This window comes from Ambystoma mexicanum, chromosome 7q (assembly GCF_040938575.1).
Source record: "Ambystoma mexicanum isolate Mex_15411 chromosome 7q, UKY_AmexF1_1, whole genome shotgun sequence".
Taxonomy (NCBI): Eukaryota; Metazoa; Chordata; class Amphibia; order Caudata; family Ambystomatidae; genus Ambystoma; species Ambystoma mexicanum.
The window spans coordinates 302,179,642-302,202,299 of NC_090941.1; the positions used below are offsets into that span (position 1 = coordinate 302,179,642).

The 22,658-nt window shown below is 46.4% G+C and overlaps 1 protein-coding gene across 12 annotated transcripts in view; it reads left to right on the plus strand.

The window, feature by feature from the left end:
- Positions 1-22,658, plus strand: part of MYCBP2 (MYC binding protein 2) — a 3,160,061-nt gene that overhangs the window by 1,416,892 nt on the left and 1,720,511 nt on the right. For all 12 annotated transcript variants that reach the window (XM_069639721.1, XM_069639717.1, XM_069639718.1 and 9 more), the window contains 2 exons: positions 3,893-3,993; positions 4,343-4,558. In XM_069639721.1, the coding sequence (XP_069495822.1) occupies positions 3,893-3,993; positions 4,343-4,558 (317 nt within the window). The remainder of the gene's footprint in view (positions 1-3,892; positions 3,994-4,342; positions 4,559-22,658) is intronic.

The window sequence follows — 22,658 nt, forward strand, 5'->3', positions numbered from 1 at the left end:
AATTGATAGAGGGGTGTAGCAGCACTCTAATTGTGTGTTGGTGTAGAGTAGAGAGTAAGCATAGTGATATGGGAGGTGAGTGTTTGGGTGGAGTTATGATCGCTATTCCAGATTTCAAGCGTGCGTTTGCTTAATTGTGACTTGATAAGTGTATTCAGTGGCGTCATTGCTTGGGATCCCATTGAGCATTTGCCATCGGGTTGCAAGGTCTTAGTCGCCTCAGATGGTCAAAGTTGGCATTTATGGAAATAGTCACATTTGTAGAGCTTTGCAGAAGGTCATATAGTCTTGGGTGTGTCGAATATGTGGATGCAGTGAGTTCCACAGAGTTGGGGCCAACGTTGAGAAGGCGGATCCTCGGATCCTGACAGAGTTAGAGGCTGGAATCACTAGCAAGAGGGCAGTGCTTGATCTTGGGGTGCGAGATGGGAGGTTGGGTTTTATCTCATCTTGTAGGTACGTTGGGCCGGTTTTGTGCACTGCTCGGTGAGTGATGCAGAGGGTCTTGAAGGTGGCCCTTCGTCGGACTGGGAGCCAGTGGAGGGTTCAGAGTGCAGATGAGATCCATCAGGCTACCGCTGCCCCCGGACCTTCCCACCAGAGAATGGGGAGGCGATTCTGCATCGCGGTCCAGAGTCTCTGAACCTGAGGGCAAGGCTCCTCTAGCCCTGCTTTGGAGGATATGCTTTACCCACAGAATGTAAGGACATCCTGGCCAGGGCCAGAGCCTCATCAACGTTGAAGTGCTACAGACATAAATGGAAACGCTCATCTGTGTGGTGCCAGACTCGGAAGATAACCCCTCTGCGTGTCACGGCTCCGCAACTTCTGCCATACTTTCTTTCCTTGGCCAAAGTGGGACTGGCCCACGCCTCTATCAAGGTGCATCTCTCTGCCATATCCAGATACACCAAGTCCCCGGGCAGACCTACACTGTGGTCTCACAGGCTCGTCAAGGAGTTCCTTAAGGGGTTCTACAGGACTTTCCCGCCGGTGAAGGCTGGTGCCCTGGCTTGGGAGCTTAATATTGTGCTAACTAAGCTCATGGGAGTGCCCTTTGAATATATACATCAGGCTATTATTTATTTATTTATTCGTATTTATTTAAAGCGCACGTCAGCCCGGGGGCATCGTGGCGCTGTTACATGAGGACATACATAATCTGGTTACCGTGGAAGGAAGATGGTTACAAAGCAGTTTTCATTACAAGGCACATTTCGTAACAGACGTATGCGAGCTGGTGTGGGTGAAGGAAGGATGGAGTTAGTTGAATAGAGTGGTTTTGAGAGATTTGCGAAAGGAATACAGAGAAGGTTCTGCTCTGAGTGAGTTAGGGAGGGCATTCCAGAGCTTAGGAGCTATGTGTGGGAAGCCAATGCCGCCGGCTTTGGCTCTTTTTACAGTGGGTACTCGGAGTTGGTTGGCGTGATTGCTTCTTCTGGGACGGATGGAAGAGTTCTTAGTTATAGTTTCAGATAGGTAGGGGGGTGCTGTGTGATTGATGCACTTGTGTGTGAGAGTGAGGATTTTAAAGTTGATTCTTTCCTTGACTGGGAGCCAGTGGACAAGTCTTCTGGCCTGTGAAATATGGTCAGTTTTGGGGATGTGTATTGCAGCGCGGAGGGCATTGTTTTGCACTATTTGGAGCCTGCTTAGGTTTTTTAACGATGTGCCTGCTAGGAGGGCGTTGCAGTAGTCCAATCTGGCTCCTATAGTAGCTCTGGCTATGGAGAGGCAGTTAGGCGTGGTGAGGTAGGGTTTTATGGCGTAAATGAGTTTGGTGGTCAGAGCAGAAGCTGAGGCGATGGCGCTGGTTTGTCTAGTCATTGAGAGTGTGGCGTCAATGTAGACTTCTAAGGTCTTGACGGCAGAGGAGACAGGTATGCTAATACTGTCGATGATCATGTGAGAATAGTTGGGGCTGAGTTTGGTTAGTGTTTCGTTGGGGGCTAGGATGATGATGATGATGATGATGATGATGGCTACATTCCAGTTTCTCTCGTGGAAGACTGCTTTCCTCGTGGCTATCACCTCAGCCAGTCGGGTCGGGGAGACTCAGGCCCTGTCTTGCAAGTAGCCTTATTTTGTCTTTCCACGCTTCAAGGGTGGCACTGTGTACACACCCCACCTTTATGCCAAAGGGACCGTTAGAATTCCACCTCAAACCTTTGGTGTTGCCTGTCTTATTTCCGAATCAGTCGTCGCCGGCAGAGAGGGCCTTGCATTCGCTGGACGTTGCTCATGCCTTGAAATTCTTCGTGGCACCTACAAAGGATTTTCCGAAGACTTCTCAGTTGTTCGTCAACATAGGAACTGTAGATCAGGGAAAGGCCTTGTGCAGGTGGCTCTCCGGCTGCATCATGCACTGTCATCGACTGGCTAGCAGGCCGCTGCCAGGCAGTCCGAGAGCCCACTCCACCAGAGCCATCTCAGCTACGACAGCATTTCGCTCTGGTGTGCCCCTGCTCGGCATCTCCAGGGCTGCTACATGGAGGTCCACACACACCTTCACGATGTTCTACTGCGTCGACAGGGATTCCAGGGAGGAGTCCCGAGTCGGCCAAGCGGTGCTACGCAACCTGTTTGTTTGAGGTGATTGTGTTCCAGAGGTGAGTGTTTATTGCTTTTGTTGAGCCTTGCCACCTCCCTTGTTTGTGTATACGTACTGCTATGTAATCATTATTCATGAGCATGTGAATCCATGCCAGACCCCATGCTGGAGAAGGTTTGTTACTTACCTGTAACTATTGTTCTCCCGCATGGGTCCGGCATGGATTCACATGCGAACCCTCCATTCTTCCCCGCTGTGGCTCTTCTTGGTTCATACTGCCACTTTACGTGCTTACCAAATCTGAAGATGTCCACCAGGGGAAGCTCTTTTGGAGAGGACTGTCATTGGATGGGGCAGTAGGACGGTCATTGGTTTAGAGGAGAAACCGTTTTCAAGCGAAAGTGAAACTGTTTTTTCTTTTACTGAGGATTCCCAGCCTGACGACTGGGTATATTCATGAGCATGTGATAGTTAGAGGTAAGTAACTTAAACCTTCTTGATTATCGCCTTTAGTTGCAGTTCTAGCAGTTCTAGGGTTAGCTCGCAGTCCATTAGGTTTTCGACAACTTGGGATAGTGTGGGTGCTGTTCCCATTTCTGTGGGCCATGGGATGTACTGTTTGCTTCCTTGGCTGTTGGATGTAATCATGATTTCCATCTTGTCCGGGTTGATTTTGAGGTTGTTAGTGTTCATCCACTGGTAGAGTTCTTTGAGACAGTCTATTAACATTGCGTTCTCCTCTTGTTAATCGCCTATTTTGTAGCTGATTTGGGTGTCATCTGCGGAGTTGTAGCCAGTGAAACCGTGTTTTTGATAAGGTTGGGTAGTGGCGTCATATAGATGCTAAAGAGAAGCGGGCATAGCGAGGATCCATGTAGGTCTCCATAGGTGGTGTCCCATGTTGCGGATTTGAATCCATACTGTTTCTGTTCTTTCAGATGGGAAAGATTTAATCCAGAGCAGCGCTGTGTCTGTGATCCCTATTTCTAACAGTCTTTTGATGAGGATGTTATGACTGACAGTTGAATGCTGCAGAGAGGTCAAGTAGTATTGGTGGCGATGTAGAAATATGTATGATTTGTTTTCCATAGGACCTTTTTTCTGACTCAAAAAGTTTAGATTTTTGCAATTTGTTTTTAAGTATTGCCATTTGGAGGTTTTAAATAGATAACCTTCAAATGCATCTATCAAGTTATCTTTCATAGTTAATTATCAGATACATGTGTAATGTAAGGCATATTCAAGGTTCAAGCATGATGATAGTCCTATTCAACTATGCTGTATGAAATGTGTTCTGTATTGGGGCTGATTGTGTATTTGAAGTATTTTAATCTCTTTCAGCTGAAGACATTCCTGAACTGCTTAGCTCTTCCAGTCTGTTTTACATGCTGCTTCCTCTTATTATTGCACATATCGGGCCTGTAGCCGCAGCTATTCCAAAGGTATGTGACCAGGAAACATGTGGGGTTGGCACATGGGAGATCTGTCCCCCCCCCCCACTAGACAAATGTATACTTTGCATGTGCTTTTTGACATTGTCGTTGATGCTACCTTTTATATATGTTTTACTGCTTTATATGCAGTGCATTGTTATTTTTGTAATTAGCAAAATTGTCAATTACTTTGGCAATAAATAAGTAGTTCGGGAAGTGGCAAACACTTTCTTGAATTGTACACTTCTACATGTGCCTGATATTTTATTGCATGCATGACTTTCTATGTCTAATTTGTTTTTATATTCTTGCATAGTTATTTTTCTTCTTGCATATCAAATGTGATTTCTTATTGCAGGCTGCTGTTGAGGTGTTTGGGTTAGTTCAGCAATTACTGCCTTCTGTAGCAATTTTGAATCAAAAGTATTCTCCTCCAGCCTTCAATCCCAATCAGTCCACTGACAGTACCACTGGAAACCAACCGGAGCAGCTTTCTGCTTGTACTACCTCAAATCATTATGCAGTCCTTGAGAGTGAACACCCATACAAACCAGCAAGCATCACGCACTACAAGGTAAGTGCTGCCTCAGTTGTGCTAACTTGTGCATCTAGGGCACAGGTTTGGACTTTAGATGTATGCGCTTAAATTCCCAGGCGAGCCACTAAAACAAGCCAGCTCATTTCCATTGACTCTTTTCTGTCACAAGGAGAAAATTCCTAATCGAATTTGTGTTAACCTTTTGAACACAGAAAGTTGTAACCTATACAGAAAATTGCAAATTTAAAAAATGCTTTGAACTTGGAAGCAGCTATAATTAATAGAGCTCCATGGAAACCTGGTGCAAAAATGCTATACCGCTTGCGCAGAAATACTGTTAACCTGATTTGAATGCTAAGTGCAAGACTATCTCGATTTCGATACATGTTGCTCTCCCAGGAACAGGATGTATTTAGCTGCTCTGTATTCAAGTAGACACACAAACGGCATGTATACTAAGACTGTCCTTTTAATTAATTACTAAAAGAAGGTTCACTAAACATCTTGAGACAGATTATGAAAGAATTCAAATGATGCCCAAAACATAGCTTATAAATCTCTATTAGAAGTTTCAATATTTAAATTCCTTCTGCATGGTGTAAGCTCTAGCCCACCACTCGTCTCTAACAGCCATCCTTTATAGTGTGCTACGTGATACCAATTATTCAGCTCTACATCTCTACACTACAATGTGCTTATTGTGCAAGCAAAGAGATAGTGTTAATAAAAATATAGAATCCCTAAATTGAATACAGAAATATATTTTGATGATGTGCTTTAAGTTCTGTTCCCAGTGAGGAATGTAATCATTAAATTGACTCATTATACCAGCAATAATTATGAATAGCCACATGACTAACCAAACATTTGACAATATTGGATTTCAATGATCAAAACATAGTCTTACAATTCGATAATGTTCTACTACATCAGTATGGTGGCCCACTGATGAGAATGTTGACTTTGCTGATTAATTGGAACGTATGTGCACATCGATTTTCCATCATACTTTTCCATGACCATATGAAGTATGCTCCTGGTATGGTCTTTTAGAAACTATATTTGGATGTAGACACTGCATCCATATTTACGAATGAACTTCTATATAAGAGCACTCAAATGTCTTCAGTAATGGTTAAAGTACAATAATTTGCACTTTAACCCATGGGCTTCACTTTTCATAGCATGCCAGCTCAAGCCATGGATTCATTTAGGCCTCAGGGTTTAGAGCAGTTCACTGCCAGGCCGCCCACAAACGTTGTTATTTAATGTTGTTGCCCTGTCATGATACACTTTAACAGGGGGGGTAGTCCTACCCTATAGAGTTTAAATATTTGCAAAGTAATTTAAATGCAAGCATTGTTTGAACCCTTGTGAAAACGCATCTAAGTGGGTCATTCAGCATTTTATCCCTTCAGCAAGCTACTTGCTGATGGGATAAAATGCATTTAAATTACTTTGCAAATATTTAAACTCTATAGGGTAGGACTACCCCCTGTTACAGTGTATCATGACAGGGCAACAACCTTAAATAACAACGTTTGTGGGCGGCCTGGTAGTGAACTGCTCTAAACCCTGAGGCCTAAATGAATCCATGGCTTGAGCTGGCAGGTTATGAAAAGTGAAGCCCATGGGTTAAAGTGCAAATTATTGTACTTTAACCATTACTGAAGACATTTGAGTGCTCTTATATAGAAGTTCATTCGTAATATTGATGCAGTGTCTACATCCAAATATAGTTTCTAAAAGACCATACCAGGAGCATACTTCATATGGTCATGGAAAATCGATGTGCACATACGTTCCAATTAATCAGCAAAGTCAACATTCTCAAAAATTTATGTGGGACATTCAGCATTTTATCCCTTCAGCAAGCTACTTGCTGATGGGATAAAATGCTGAATGTCCCACTTAGATGTGTTTTCGCAAGGGTTCAAACAATGCTTGCATTTAAATTACTTTGCAAATATTTAAACTCTATAGGGTAGGACTACCCCCGTGTTACAGTGTTACTATAGCCCTTTCAGTCTTCCCCTGTCCTGGGCAGCCCCTTTTTGTCCACATACTGACATGATATACAGCATGCAACTGTTCTCATCAAAGAGAAAGTTGACTTTGTTCAAGATAAAACATGACAGGGACTCTGGAATGAGTCCCTTGTTGCTGTTCATGGTGTCATGGAGGAGGGAGATTCTATGACTGTGAGTGGTATGGGCATTGGGGCTTATGGATGGGAAGGGGTTGGTAGAATGTGGGCGAGAGGACCCTGATGCACAGTGGAGTAGCTAGATGTTCCCTCCAAATGTGGGCTTATGTTGTCAGTTGAAGCCTGGTGTTGGAACAAGCTCACTGAATGGCTCCCCTGCGCCGGTGCTAATATACATACCAATATTGCTTTGGGAAAAGCTAAGGACCTGGAAGTGTCCAGAAAGCATACTACAACCACTCATAGCCCTCCACACAGCTACTAGAATTCAAGTGAGGCTTGACCACCAAGGAAAACTCTCTGACGAGATCCCTACAAACCGAGGAGACAGACAGGCTGCCCATGCTGCAACCCTCACAGGTACTTTAAAATAAACCCTGCACTTACTGCTATATATATATGAGACAGTTGTTACTAGGTAACCACACTCACCTTGAGCCATATATATTTTTTAGCTGTGCAAGCCGTGTCTGTTTCCCACTGATACCACCCTGGATCAGCATTTTTCGACCTCCAGCGAGAGGTAAGATTTTTTTTTCCCTGCATATAATAAAAAACTTTTTTTCATGCCTTTTTAAACGGGGACATGTTTAGCTTCAACCTCCCTTTGCTTCTCTCGTTCTCTGTTATTTGCAACAGGACCATACAGAGACCAGCCCATGCGGCTAGCAGATCTCAAATTTAGCGCCTGTGAAATCTATTAACCCATAGGTAAGCTATGTGCTTTTTGATTTTACATCAACCACACGTGATTCACTCAAACTAAATAATTTTGGCTCAGACACCCCCCCTTCCCCTGCAGCACAGACGTCAATCTACACAGAACTCCGTCCTGATGAAGGCCGTGTTAAAGATGAGGCACACCTAGCCCACCTAGAAACGGCTGAAACACCTGGTGTAGACGCACTACTCCCCCCAAAACTACAGCACATTAATGCTGTTTACGCAAGAAAAATAATTTTGTGTACCTACCATTGTTCTATGTGTTTTCCACAAATGTTGACTTGAATATGTACACTGCAATATGTGAATTTCTTGGCAAATCCTAATAGGAGTCGGGTTTGTTACACACACACAATTTGGAGATTGTCCCAAAAAATGTTTTTTTGGCACTGTGTGTTGTAAATATATTTTTTTGTCTGATTGTTCTGTTTTAGCAAACCATTTTGATGTCTTAATTTCTCTAAATGTTGGATTTATGTCTTTTTGCACACAACTTTAATATAAAAAAATGAGATTTATCTCTACAACATACTATTGAAGAGTGATTCCTTCCTTAGCAATGCAGAGTTTGATAATACATGTGGAGGTGTTGTTCTGAGCCTAGCATCCTTGGACCTATTCATTTGTATCTTTTGTTTTCTTACTTCAGATATGGCATTTTCCCAAACTTGGTTGAGAAAAAGCGATTAACACATTTGGGTGGTGAAATGGATTCAGACCATGTATATGTTACTTTTTGCCATAGAATAACTGGCTCCTATGATTTAAAAGAAGCAGTGGGACAGTGTTCTTACAATCATTTGCGTTTCATATTTATACTTTTAAACACGTGATTACCCTAGAAATCCGACACCACGAAGCAGATATCACTTACAGGCATCACAATACAGACACACCCATTCGGTTTTGTGTGTTAGGTATCTCAGACCCCAATGGATTGGACTCAGATCAGAAAACCTTAATCTCGATGAGTGTATGAATGTTTCAAATTGTCTTGGCTTGTTGCACTTGTATGACCACTCAAGCTATTACATGTTACATATTAATACCAAATAATATGAACATTTAATACCTGTTTAAACAATGACATATGTAAAATACATAATCAAATGTGATATCGTTCAGCTTGTTGACTGCTTGTAAACAATAAATTGATTCCTTCTTTAGGTTCTGTCTGTACTTTCTTTCTTGCAACTTTGCAATTTTTAAAAAATGTATATATAGTATCTTGCAGTTTATATGAAACGTCTCACACTTAATCGTTATCTAAACAAACTCTTCTAAAATGTATGCATTATAAATATATTGCAATTCTTCTACACAATCTCATTTATATACACAACTAGACAAGTCAATTGTCCCAACGTCAGAATCCATCTTACATTATGTGGTTTATATGAAGAGATAAAATAGTTAATTACATTCACTTACTTTCAAAAGGATTAATTGACCCCAGTTTTTCTATTCTTTACCAAAGATTAATGATGGCACTTGTCAAGGAAGTGCCTGAAAGACATCTGAGCCAAAATTCCTTGGTTTTAATTGTGACCAAATTACACACATCTCCTAATTTTTCTATATGTAGATTTTCAAAACTTTGCTATTTACGCAGCTTTGTTATAATGAACTGGAACAGTTGCTGTGTGGAAATCCCCTCAGATGGCCTATCCACAGTACTGCTATACATACAGCAATGACGTAATCACAGACAGACATTAGATTACTGTTAGTGAGTTTTTCAAAATTCCAGCATGGGTCTGGCATGAATTCACATGTTCATGAATATTCCCCGTTGTCAGGCTGGGAATCCTCGGTAAAAAAAAAGCAATTTCGACTTGGCCTGAAAACTGCATATCTCCTCTCACCAATTACTGTTCTCTGGGTCATACTGCCCCAATCCAATGAGTGTCCCTAAGCTCTACCCCTGGTGGCCATCTTTTTTACCACACGTTTCAGTGTTGGGAGCCCACTCTTACTAATCGTCAAGCTGTTTTGATAGTCCGAGTTTTTTAGTAATGTTTGGGACCAATTTTGTTCCATCGTTCGACCGTAGGTCTACTACCGGCAGCGGGAATCGGTTGTTGGCGAAGATCAGCTTTCATCAATGATCTTCTCTTCAAAGTTTAGAGAGGGCCAGGCTTGGGCCTACTTCATGCCTTCCACCATGCCCGGGGACAAGAAAGAGGAGTCTCTTCAAGATATCGGCGAAATGTGGACTGAGAAATGTGTATGTCGAAGATGAGCATCACAAATGTTTGTATTGCCTGCATTCCGACTATGTTGAGGAAGGATGCAGGATTTGCTGGGGCTTTTTGAAGAAGAAAAAGGACAGGTACAGCAGGTTAGCAGCATGGCTCAAGTTGGTGAAGGCCTCTGACGCTGCCTACGGGCGTGGTCATGCCTCATCCATGACTGCCCCGGCCAACCTCCATGCTACAGATCCCACTGGGTTTGCCGCAGGTTCCAGTTCCGGAAGGACACGCTTACCGTCGCTGTCTACATCCATGGCGTGCCTGCCGGGGAGGTGTGCTCCCTCCAAGAGGAAGTCCTTAACCCCTTCGAAGCTTCGTTTACTGTCTTCGGACGAACCAACGAAGGAGAGCTCCTCTGGAGGCTCCTGTCCCCCGTCGACGACCCCATCGGCAACCAAGACAACAACTTCATCGACAACTGCTCAGTCGTCCAAGATGTCCACTTCCTCAACAACCACAGTCCTTCAACGAAAGCTTCGGCCCCCACCTCGTCGACGAACATCACTAACTACGAAGGTGATCTCTACGGTCACGACGGCAGCAACCCTGCGAGTGACCTTGACACCACGACATACAGCTGCAGCAGCGACGACATGCGCTGGCACCCCGGGGATGGGAGCGTTTCCTATCGCTACTCCACTCCAGAAGGAGCCAGAGAAGGACAGGGGGCGGCTACTGCCTGTGGAACTTCATCACGGACAAGGGGGAACATTATCATGCTTCAAAGTAGCCCAGTGCAAATCTACACAAGCTGTGACGACAACTTTTCCAAGGGCTACTACTCGAACCCGGTTCCCCATCTAGCACAAGGAGGCATTTCAGCCCGGAACCTGCAGCTGGCTGTTCCTTCCACCTCTCAGTCGGCACCCATGGACATGTCGTTGGACATGATTACAACACTGTACACGCTGGTATTGGAGATCTAGCAAAGGCTGCCTGCTACGCCTGCATCAGCCCCGGCATGTAGTCCTACAAGGCCGCTGGTCAGGAGCCCATCCAGGACAAATCGCAAGTCAAAGGAGCCGACTGGCCAGAGGCGTCTACCTACACCACCACTGCCTCTGCATCGAGCCTTGACTCCTGTAGTGGAGGAGACCCCACAAACGCGCACGGATACAGACACTATGGCGACTCATACCGATGAGTCCGATGACTAAGTACCGGCAGATGGTGAGCTGTTAGGTGCTGAAGAGCCTGCCTGAGGAAATCGGTTCCTTTCACGTTATAATGTCAAGGGCCTCTACCCTCTTCAATTTGGTGCCTGAGCAGACAATGGAGGAGGGGTTCCTCCTTCCACGGCCGGAATTCCAGACGGAAGACCGCCATGTCCATTCCTCTGCTGGATGATGTCTGTGTGGAAGGTTTGGCCTTAATGAAGACGCAGAGTACCGTGCCTCCCATGTGGAATAGGCTGGAAAAGGACGACCGAGTCCCGGACTCCGCCCCCAGGTGCTTGAGGTCAAAGCCTTTTTCTGTCTCTGTGGTCTCTGCCCTTGCCAGGAGGCGCTCAGTGAATCCATCGTCTTTGGCCATGGTGCCTTCTGACCAAGAGGAGAAGCAACTGGATGCAATGGGCAAGTGCATCATTTACACCGCAACCTCCACCGTCCAGGCTGTTAATGCCCTGGCCATCTTATCCCGCTACGACAGGGAGCTGTGGTATAAACTGGGACCTATTTTGGACTTGCTGCTGGAGGACAGGAAGGTCGAGGCCCTGGCCCTGTTCCACGAGGATAAGGTGGCCTCAGACCACGCAAGAAGGGTGGCTTTGGACATCGCAGATACTGGGTTCCGCCAGATGGATATCAGGGTGTCCCTTTGACAATAAGGATGACTGAAGGATCCCAACTTCAGGGAAGATGTCCAGTTCCAAGGTGGTGAACATGCCTTTTGAAAGGGACAAACTTTTTGGCAAGACTGTGGACGAGTCTCTCCAGACAATTAAGATGGACACCGAGACGGGTTGCTCGCTGGGAACGTTGCAACAGCAAAGGTTGTTGTTCTTTCGATCCTCAAGAGAGTAGTCCAGCAGGTCCTCCGAGGGATATATCGCCCCTTATCCTCAACCCTCCTGTTCCACAACTCAGGAGGCCTACAGATACCGCTTGCAGGCCTACGGCAGTGAAGGACAGAGTTGCCGTCGTACGCAGGCCAGGACACGGCTGCTCAAGCAGGCTTCCACCGGCCATGGACTCGGGCCCCCACTTGCGCACCCCAGTGGGAGGCCGAATAGCACATTTTGTCAACGAGTTGAAGACCAACTCCACAGACAAATGGGTGATGGACTTTCTCTGTCAGGGGCACACCTGGAGTTCCAACGCAAGTGTCCTTGAATTCCTCCTGTGGCTCGTCAAGAACTACACATGGCACAGCTGCTGCAGGAGGTTCAATCCAGGTTAAGCAAGGGGGCGATAGAGCCCATCCCCCAGCGGCTCCGAGGTGTACTCCAGATACTTTCTGGTGCAGAAGAAGTCAAGAGGGTGAAGGCCAATCCTACACTTAAGACACCTCAACAAGTACTTGAAGTCTCAGAAGTTTAGGATGGTCACGTTGCAGCACATGCTCGGCCAACTGGAGGAAGGAAACTTCATGGCAACGCTGGATCTGGAAGACACCTGCTTTCACTTCGCTATCCACCGAAAATATTGGATGCTCCTGCGGTTCGTGGTCCAGGGACAGCACTATCAGTCCAAGGTGCTGCCCTTCGGTCTGAATTTGGCCCCAAGGTTGTTCGCTGAGTGTTTGGGTCTGGTGGCGGCATATCTTTGTCTCGAGGGCATCCACAGCTACCCTTATCTAGACGCTTGGCTCGTCCAATCAAGCTCTCACGCACTGGCGAACCAGCACAAAGCAGAGACCATTAGTTCATCGACAGATCTCAGATTTTCCATCAATTATCAGAAGTCCTGCATGGAGCCATCGCAGAATGCTCTGTCTCTGGGCACCTGTCTCGACACGGTCGCTTGTCTGGTGACCCCTCCGAGGAGAGGGTCACGGCCATGCTGGGAAAGGTGCAGCGGCTGTCGTTGCCGCGGTCCGCAACAGTGCGAGACATCAAGTCGCTTTTGGGCATGATGTGCTCCTGCATCTACCTCGTCCATCTTTGCAGACTGCAGATGAGGCCTCTCCAGGTGTTTCTGGATGCACAATGGCTGCAGGTCTCAGGCTCTTGGATGCTCAAGATACTCCCCAACAAGAGGTTCTGGCAAGCTCTACGATGGTGGGGAGTCCGCCCACATCTCACACAAGGAGCTCCATTTCAGAGCCCACCGTACCAGCAGACGGTCACCACAGATGCCTCCCAGAAGGGGTGGGAGGCCCACACCAGGCAATTGCATGCCTGAGGCCTCTTGCTTCTGGAGGAAAAGGACCTTCACATCAACGTCCGTGAGTTTCGGGGCAGACTTCTGGGCCCTCAAGTCATTGCTGCCATTTCTGAAAGGAAAGGTGGTGAGAAACTTCACAGGCAACCCCACCACCATGTTTTACCTCCGGAAGCAGGGTGGAGACACGTTCCGCAGCTCTCTCCCTGGAGACGCAGGCCCTGTGGCACCTGGGCCCTTCTTCAGGATATATTCCTCGTCCCTTTTCACCTGCAGAGTTGCGTTCTTTCCATGAATGGGAACTTCGCCAGGATCAAGTGTCTCTTCCACAAGTGGAGTCAACCCCAGATTGAACTCTTTGCGACGGCGGCCAACTCCAAGTGGCAGAGGTTCGCCAGCAGGTTCCTGCAGCTGAGGATTCTGGGGGATGCTTTCTCTTTCCCATGGGAGGGAGTCTTCTGTATGCTTTCCCTCTGATCCTGCTCCTCCTACGAGTGATCGACACACTCTGTCTCACTGCAAGATGATACTCCGGCGTTGCCGCGACAGATCTGGTAGCCGGACCGCTCAGTCTGTCAGAGGCTCTGTCCACTAGACTGCCTCCACTTCCCGATCTTCTCGCCAGAGAAGACTGTCCGATTCTGCATCACGACCCAGCGTTGTTGAGCGTCGGGGCCTGGCTCCTGCAGCTGTGGAGTTTGGGCATGATTCCCTGCCGCTGCAATATAAGAAAATCTTAGCCAAAGCCAGGACTTCCCGACGTTGGTGTGCTAGAGCCATTAATGGAACCGCTTCTCAATATGGTGCAAGGCTCTGAGTATTATGCCTTTTGCGTGTCACAGCCCTGCAGCTCCTTCCGTACCTGCTTTCCGTGGCCAAGGCGGCCCTGGCTCACGCCTCTCATCAATGTGCACCTGGCTGCCATATCCCATTACACCAGGACGCCTGGTAAGCCATCCCTGTGGTCGCACAGGCTCGTCAAGGAATTCCTCAAAGGCCTATTCGGGACTTTTGCACCAGCGAAGGCTCCTGCTCGTGCTTGGGAGCTCAACGTGGTCTTGACATAGCTGATGGGACCCCCGTTTGAACCAATGCATTGGGCCCCGCTGAAGTTTCTCTCGTGGAAGACATAATTCCTTGCGACGATCACCTCGACCAGGCGTGCCGTGGAGATCCAGACCCTCTTACAAGCAGCCGTACTTGTCCTTCTACGCTACGAGGGTGGTGCTGTAGACCCACCCCACCTTTATGCTGAAGGTTTCGTCAGAATTCCACCTCAACGAGCCTTTGTTGTGGCCAGTCTTCTTCCCGAACCGTTCTTCTCCGGCGGATAGAACTTTGCATTCGCTGGATGTTGCTTGTGTCTTGAAGTTTTATGTGGCATACACGAAGGATTTTCGGAAGATGTCGCAATTGGTGGTCAATTTTGGACCTTTGAATCACGGGAAGGCCTTGTCGACTGCTTCCATCTCCAGTTGACTCTCCGACTGCATCATGCACTGTCATTGCCGGGCTAACCTATCTCTTCCAGGCTGGCCGAGAGCCCATTCCACCAGAGCCATTGCAGCAACGACACAATTTCTCTCTGGTGTGTCCCATGCTCGACATCTGCAGGGCTGCTACATGGATGTCCACGCCCACCACCATGAGTTTCTACTGCTTCGACAGGGATTCTAGGAAGACCTGGGTCGGCTAAGCGGTGCTACGCCGCCCGCTTATTTGAGGTGATTCTGTTCCACAGGTGGTAAGCGTTTTACTTCTATTGAGCCTTGCCACCTCCCGTGATTGTGTATATGTACTGCTATGTAATCTTTATACTTGAGCATGTGAATCCATGCTAGAACCCATGCTGGAGAAGGAAAAAGTTACTTAACTGTAACTCCTGTTCGCCAGCATGGGTCTGGCATGGATTTACATGCAAACCCTCCCCCCTTCCCCTCTGTGGCTTTTCTTGTTACATAATGCCACTTTACGTGCTATACCAAATCTGACGATGGCCACCAGTGGTGGAGTTTAGGGAGACTATGGGCCTCATTACGACCCAGGCGGTAAGTTACCGCCTGGGCCGTGACTTTACCACCATGGCGTAAACTACGTTTACGCCATGGTGGTAGGCGGACTTACCGCCCCATTCCGAGGTCGGCGGGGCGGTAAGTCCCCAATCCCCATTTACCCTTCCCCATTCCCATTTTTGCCCCATAGGGCATAATGGGAGTGGGGAAGGCGTTAATTACGCCACCGTAAATTACGGTGGCGTAATTAACTCCATGGTCCCTTAGCGCCATGGATTTTAACACCTGCTAAAAGCAGGTGTTAAATCCGCCATGGCGCTAAGGGACCTCGTACTCAGGCGGTAAGGGTCGGCGCTGTTTACGCCGCCGTAAACCCCTTACCGCATGAGTCGTAATGAGGCCCTATGACTCAGAGGACAGTGATTGGGTAGAGGAGAAATGCAGTTTTCAGGCTAAAGCGAAACTGCTGTTCTTTGTTTACTGAGGATTCCCAGCATGATGACCGGGAATATTCATGAGCATGTTAACCCATGCCAGATCCATGCTGGAGAACACGAGTTGCAGGTAATTAACTTGTTCCTTGGGTGGGACTTTAGAAGACTCAGATTTTGACACAGGGCTTCAAATCTTAGTATAGGCCTGAACCTCACACATTTTATTAGTAGCAATGGCTGAGCAGCCAGGCTCATTTTAAGAGGTAGGATGGCCTGTTGGGAGGTGCAAAGAACTTAGTGTGTATACATAGGCAAAGAAACACTGACACACTAAAAGTTTTATATACAAATAATGGTTTATTTTATACATACACTAAGGTGAAGGTGATTCTTCAGAAAGTAACTTAGAAAAAACAATTCAATATTTCTAGTAAGTAAAACACTTTTGTAATATGTTGAGAGTGGCTGCATGCAATTCAAAAGGAAGTAAAATACTTTTGTAATCATTGTTTTAGGTAAAAAGGAATGGACCACAATAAACATAAAACAGGTAAATACTTTTTCAACACTTGCAATACTTTTCTCAGTGGCCTCACACTTTAGAAGTCCACCTGTATCTAGTTATGAGTGTCTCAAAGTCATATTGGAGAGCAGAACAGGTAAGACACAGGCTGTAGAGAGTCAGTAGTTCCAGACGAGTTTTATGTAACAAGTAGAGAAAGTTCTTCTGTTGTAAAATGGGTTTAGGGACTTCGGAGAAGGCTCCCTGAAGGCACACAGGTAGTAGGCCCGGGCAAACGTAAATAGGCAAACTGCCGAACACACAAATCGGAACTCCAGCAACTTAGGAGCAACAAAGCAACTCTAGGTAAATTCTACTAAGAGGCTCACAGTACCTTAGATGTGAATATGAGAATTCAGCACGATTTCTCCGCGATGCAGCAGTCCCGGTCACCGGATTCCTGGTCAGACAGATGAAAGAAGGGACACTGGAATGGATCTTGCAGCAGCAGGCGAGTGAAGAGGCTCCAGGCAAAGGATTGTTCTTGGTTCTTTGATTGTGGCACCCTTTTCAAAGCACAAGTGAAGAACAGTTACTGCCTGGTCGATTTGTCTCGCTTTCTTGGTCCAACACTCTGGTGAGGGGACCTCAAGCAGTGGAATCTTGGCTCTGGAGGTCCGGAAGGAGTCCACCAAAGTTTCAGGAGGATTGGATCTTTGGAAGGCGATGCAATGCACAATGGCCACATGTCCCAGGGTATTGGCAGTTTGCAGTAGGTGAAGGTCACGGCTCATCATGGGATTGCTCGAAATGCATGTTGTCTTGAGTCTGATTGGTCCCATCAGTCTAAGGGAGAGTGTCGTCCTCTTGTGAGTTCTCCTGACACTTAGAAGGTGTCGGAAAGCAGCGATTACTCTGAAGGCATCTCTGGTCATTTGGAAGTGGCTGCAGACACCTCTCCTCTCCTCCCTCGTCGATTCTTCAGTTCCAGTGGTCAACTTGCCTTCAGCCTCAGTATCCATGCTTCTTATGTAGGAACCCGCCAATCAGCACCTATGCACCATTTAATCTGGGGGTGGTGGCTGTCCTTTCAGGACAGCCAGCCTCCCAGTTGGAACTGGTTCCAAGCAGGCACAGCAGAAGATCAGAAACAGCTGAGTTTGAGTCTTCCCCTCTTTCCTGTCCTCACAGACACACTGGTATCTTGTCGGGCTTCACAAGGGGATCACGCCAAAGAGAAAAGTCAAACCAGGTCCTCCCCCACACTGCACGGCAGAAGGACCAAGAAAGGACGGACCATCTTGAATTGTCTAAAAAGAACACTGCCACTATTATGGGTCAATGGTGCCCTTCTGTGTACTACCACGGCTGTGAGTGCAGCATGGGAGTAGAAATTGCACATCAGTAGGAAGGATGTGACCACTGCCCCCAGCCATTCAGATTAGCTTGTCACTGTAACCAAACAGTTACAGCAGCAGTTAGAAAGTGGATACAGTGTAACCCCTCAGCCCTCCACATAAGGTGGGGTGGGCTGATCTCACAATAGAAAAGATAGGAAGGAAGGATACTGTGGACCTTATTCACAGAGCGTTTTCCAATGAGGTTTTGCCATTATAAAACGCTTCTGTGAATTAGGCCCTAAATATCCCCCTGCACTTGGGAACATGTGTTCTCACAAGGAAAATAACAGAATATAAAAAGGGAAGCCCAAAAGGCTCCCAGCAACACTGTACAGAGTGCTGTGTGCTGAAAAAGTCAATGACAAGTGCCCCAACACTTGGAGGAAAGCATGACTCCAAGAAAAAGGTATAAAAAAAATACAAAAGAATCCCAAGGATGGGGTAAAAGAATGAGTGAATGTGGAAAAAAGTTCCCACTCAGAAAAACAGAAAAATAGTGCTCCAGCAAAAAGTGTTGGGTCACTCGCATGTGAAGGGGATTTCACATAGAAATGTTAATCTACCTAACAATTACGTGTTTGATATTTATATCTTCTTTGACTTGAGCATTTTTTCATCATTTCAGTGTTTGAAAACATCCCTTAGTTCAGCTGAAAATTAACAAGGAATATCCTGCTTTACTCATTTCAAGCACCCAGATAAGAACACTCCTCATTTTGATCCACATCACATTGCTTGGACTGGATTTCACATGGATTCTTATCTTTTGGTCTGTACTGTCCACCTCCAGAGTTATTGGATAGCACATCACTACCACATGTATGATTCATATTCTGGTAATTGACAGACTGTTTGTACCATACACTTCCTGCCAACAGTAATCTACATGTCATTTTCATAATCCAGGGTGTCGCAATTCACTTTACTTATTTTGCGTTGTTCCAGAACCTTTGTGTAATTATCTAGTTGGGGATTAACATAATCTAGAGTTTGTTTTAGTTCAACAGTTTCTTAAATTTATTTTTAATTCTGTCATCTCCTAATGTAATTTGTATACATTCTTTGATAACTCTGTAATCCTTAGGAGGAAGTCTAATGAGCATTTCTTTAAAACATTTGCCAGCATAGAACACATTCTGTTTTCTCTTTACTGAGAGGGAGTTTCATAGCAATCCGTTATCCTCTGAGTATTCACTGTGATCCTTAATGTTGGGTAACCTTGAAGCTTTTGGTTAATCTCTAATTTTATCAAGAATTCAAGATTTTATATATTCCTCTGGTGTAGTAGATGGGGTAAAGTTTCTTTTTGAGACCTTAATTGGACGTATGTGTAGCATCCTCGTCAGAGAATCAGTGTTTCTCAGAGATATTATTGTTTATTTTTACAAAGACATTCTATGAATAATAAGGGTGCATGCTATTGTGGCAGTGGATGATCAATTAAATAAGCAAATTCATGATAGTAAGCAACAAGGATATGAGGGTTCCTTTAACCGAACAGAAAAAGAATGAAAAAATCCAGATAAGCATTGCAGCGCTTTGCAACAGCAAACAAGGTTTATTAGATGCAAAAAGGTCTGTCGGGACAGTAGCAACAAACGGACACAGAGCGGTCTGATTTTTTTCAAAGGGTTACATCTTTTATAGGCTGATAAGTCATAATTAATAATATTGTCATAATGAGTTACAGCGTAATCCCTTCCCTCATTTGCTGCCGCCTATGTAACATGCGAATGCCCCCCCCCACCCCCCCTATAGTACCTGGACCGATTGGCCACATTTTAGCTAAGCCCATTCCCCTATACACAGGGTTTACTACATCGTCACTATTGACTCCAGGACTGGGATTGGTGTTTTTAACTTGTTGACACATTGATAAATTGTAAAATCTTAACCGTCACATGATGTTCACCCCTCCGGCCTCCATTATCCTGCTATGGACCGACGATGCGCACCATCTGTGGGACTCCTAAGCGTCCGACTACATCACGAGGCTGTGTCTGCACACTGGGGTCTGCAGCCTACATGTGCATGCAGGTAGGCTCCACTTGGAGTTCGCTGCCTGAGGGGCATTATTTTCTTTTCTAAATTGTAGCGCGCGCACTGCCTCACTTTTACAAGCAATGAAATACCATTATGCGTTGAGTGTGCGCCACGGGCATCATTTGCACATGCCCGGACATTTCTTTGCCTTTGTTGTGTTCTACTGTTAGACAGAAACCTTTGCAGTTCCCTTAGGGACCACTGCAAAATATTTAAGACTACAGGTGTTAGCAGTAAACCCACTTGGTAGCAGTCTGTACCACCCAGATTTACCTGGTAGCTGTGGGTGAGCAGTCAGACTTCCCTCAAGAAAAGTTAGGCAGTATGCAAAGTATACTCAATAGGCACTCGGATACAATAATACAAGCAAACACTGACCAGAGCTTTGGTATCAAAGTATATAATTATTTATTTATAAACACACAGTTGAAACACTCCAGCACTCTTATTGTAAAATATTCTAAACACAGTTACTATTATGATATATACACCCCTTTTTCCCTTATTAGAAAATCACAGTAAGACACCACTTATTTTCATTCAGAGGTGAGCGCTTAACTAGATTGCACTCTACTAAAGTTGTGAAAAAGGGAGGGAAAAAGATAGAATATGCAGGGTTACACCACTCTACGATTCAGGAACACTATTAGCAAGGCAGAGAGCAAAAAGTCACTGGTGAGCCAAAGTCCAAAGGCTGGGCCCACTCTTAGAGAGAGCAGAGCACAAATGCGCCCAAGATCACACAGTTACACTAGGCTTAGAAAGTCTTGCAGAGGGTTCAGAAAAGAGTTTAGAGAGGCTTAGAAAAGTTTAGCCAAGGTGTCCCAGGCTAACCCAGGTTCGAAAGCCGGGGGCTAAATCTACCCCGTACAGCCGGTTGCAAGGGAAGCCAGGCGGGACACAGTACCTTAAGTGGGAAGGATCCTCCAGCGGTGGCAGTTGTTCCTGGTAGTGGTTGCAAGTTGCGTCGTCGTCCAGGGGAAGAGAAGATCTTGACGTGGAGGAAAGATGCAGGTCGTTGCACTACCAGGGCAGAAACCAGCCGCTGAGTTTTCCGGTAAAAGGTGGTACCTTTATCTTGCGGTCGTGGTAAAACGTGGTATCCCGGTTGCCGGGGTGCTTAGCACGGGCAAGGCGGCCACGAGATACGTCGGGAAAGTGAAAAGACGGTGGAACTGGTTATCCCCACCAGTCAAAGGAAGAAGACTCTCCGGCGGGAGATCTCCTCTGTCGTTGGGAAAAGTGGTGGGACGGTCCAGCAGGGCTCCACCGGTCGTGGTGTCGTGGCAGGTCGGCTCAGCTTCTCCCTCGTCGGATTCTTAGGTCCTGTGGCGACTTCTGAAGTTCCAGTCCCCAAAGCCCTGCTTTTATACAGCAAACCCCCATTCACTCAGCCTAGTTGTCACTCAAACATGCTAAGTGGTGAGCCGGCCGGCTCACCACTTGGGCCAATCAGGACGGAGTGCGACTTGAGTTGCCTAGACAACTCAGTCCAGGGTGCCTAAATTCCCCTCCACCCCTCCTAAGTACCCCAGACATAGTGGCACCACTTTGGAGGGCTTCTGTGGAGAAGCCCGCCAAAAAGTGGAACAAAGGGCTCGACTTGGGTTGGAGTCACAGAAGAGAACACAAACGCCATTTTAGAATCAAGTTTTGGCAAAAAAATACCAACCAGAGAATTAATATTAATTAAATAAACCGGCGGTATGTTCGAGGCTACCTTAAATAATTAAATAAAGATAGTAGCCTAAAACAATGGGAAATCCCATAGGAAAATATTCGCGGTTTAATATAACAAGTAGTATCCACTGCCACCAGCCAAAACTCTTATCAGGGGGGACGGAGACGTGCCCCCTCGACTAACAGACCCTGGGGCAATCGAATTGCCCCAGCCAGTACGTCCACAATATGATGGTTTGTATTGGTTCTGTTCAGAATTTAAGACTAGTAAAGTCAATGGTGAATTTACATGCCCTGGGAGACAGTAGTCAGTCCCAGGGTATGGAGTCTATACTGGGGGGTCACTATGACACCCCTGTGTTACTGCACGGAGGGTGCTGTGTAACACACGTCACAAAAACACATGAAACCCTATGGATTAAAAGACCCCATAGCCCATTAAACACATCTAGATTCAAAGAAACACACTCAAATCATGTCCAAGAGTGAGGGTAAAAGAGTCTCACTCTTGGCAGGAGAAAAAAATAAACCCCAAAAATCCAGCAAAGCTGCTGGGGGACTCGCTAGGTTAGGAAATTCAGCCTAAACAGAGAATTCTCCCTAACATCTACCTTCCAAGATGGCTGCCCGGAATAACATCCACCTCGAGAATTCCTGCATCAGCTGTTGCTGCTGTGTGATTGGCCTTTGCTGTCCTGAAATTGGCTAATGCCAAAGCTGGCAGGCAAATGTCGCCCCCTTGCCAAGGCCCACCTTCTAAGGCCCCTGTCTGTTCCCTGTACCCTCTCACTTCCTCTCTTATCCTGTGGACCGACGATGCGCACCATATGTGCGACTCCTCAGCCTCTGACTACACCACGAGACTGTGCCTGCAGACTTCCTGTGGACCGACGATTCGCACCATCTGTGTGACTCCTCAGCCTCCGACTACACCACGAGACTGTGCCTGCACACTGGGGTCTGCAGCCTACATTTGCATGCAGGAGGGCTGCCTGAAACACATTATTTTCTGTTTTTAATTGCAGCGCGTGCACTGCCTCACTTTTACAAGCAACACAATACCTTTATGCTGTGAGTGCGTGCCACGGGCATCATTTGCACATGCCTGGCCATTTCTTCACCTTTGTTGTGTTCTACCTTCTAAGATGGCTTCCCGGAATAATACCCCCCTCGAGACTTCCTTCATTAGCTGTTGCTGCTGCGTGATTGACCTTTGCTGTCCTGAAAAAGCCGGCAGCCGAACGCCAGCCCCCTCGCCAAGGCCCACCTTCTAAGACCCCTGTCTGATCCCTGTCCATTGCCGGACCGGGTCTAAGGGCCCCCATTGTTCACCTTTTTCGTGGCAGGAAGACTGCACTGTAACTTCAGTACCCTGGACATAGTGACTTCTTGGCGCATCTGCAGAAGGTCAGCTTCCCACTCCTTTCTCTTGCCGACTCTTCACTGCAACTCATTTTCTCCTCCCTTCTGACTCCCACTCACTGGCTGTGCCCAGTGTTTTATGTTTTCACCTCCCCATGCTTAATTTGAATCTTGTTGTGCCCAGTGGTCCATGTTTTCA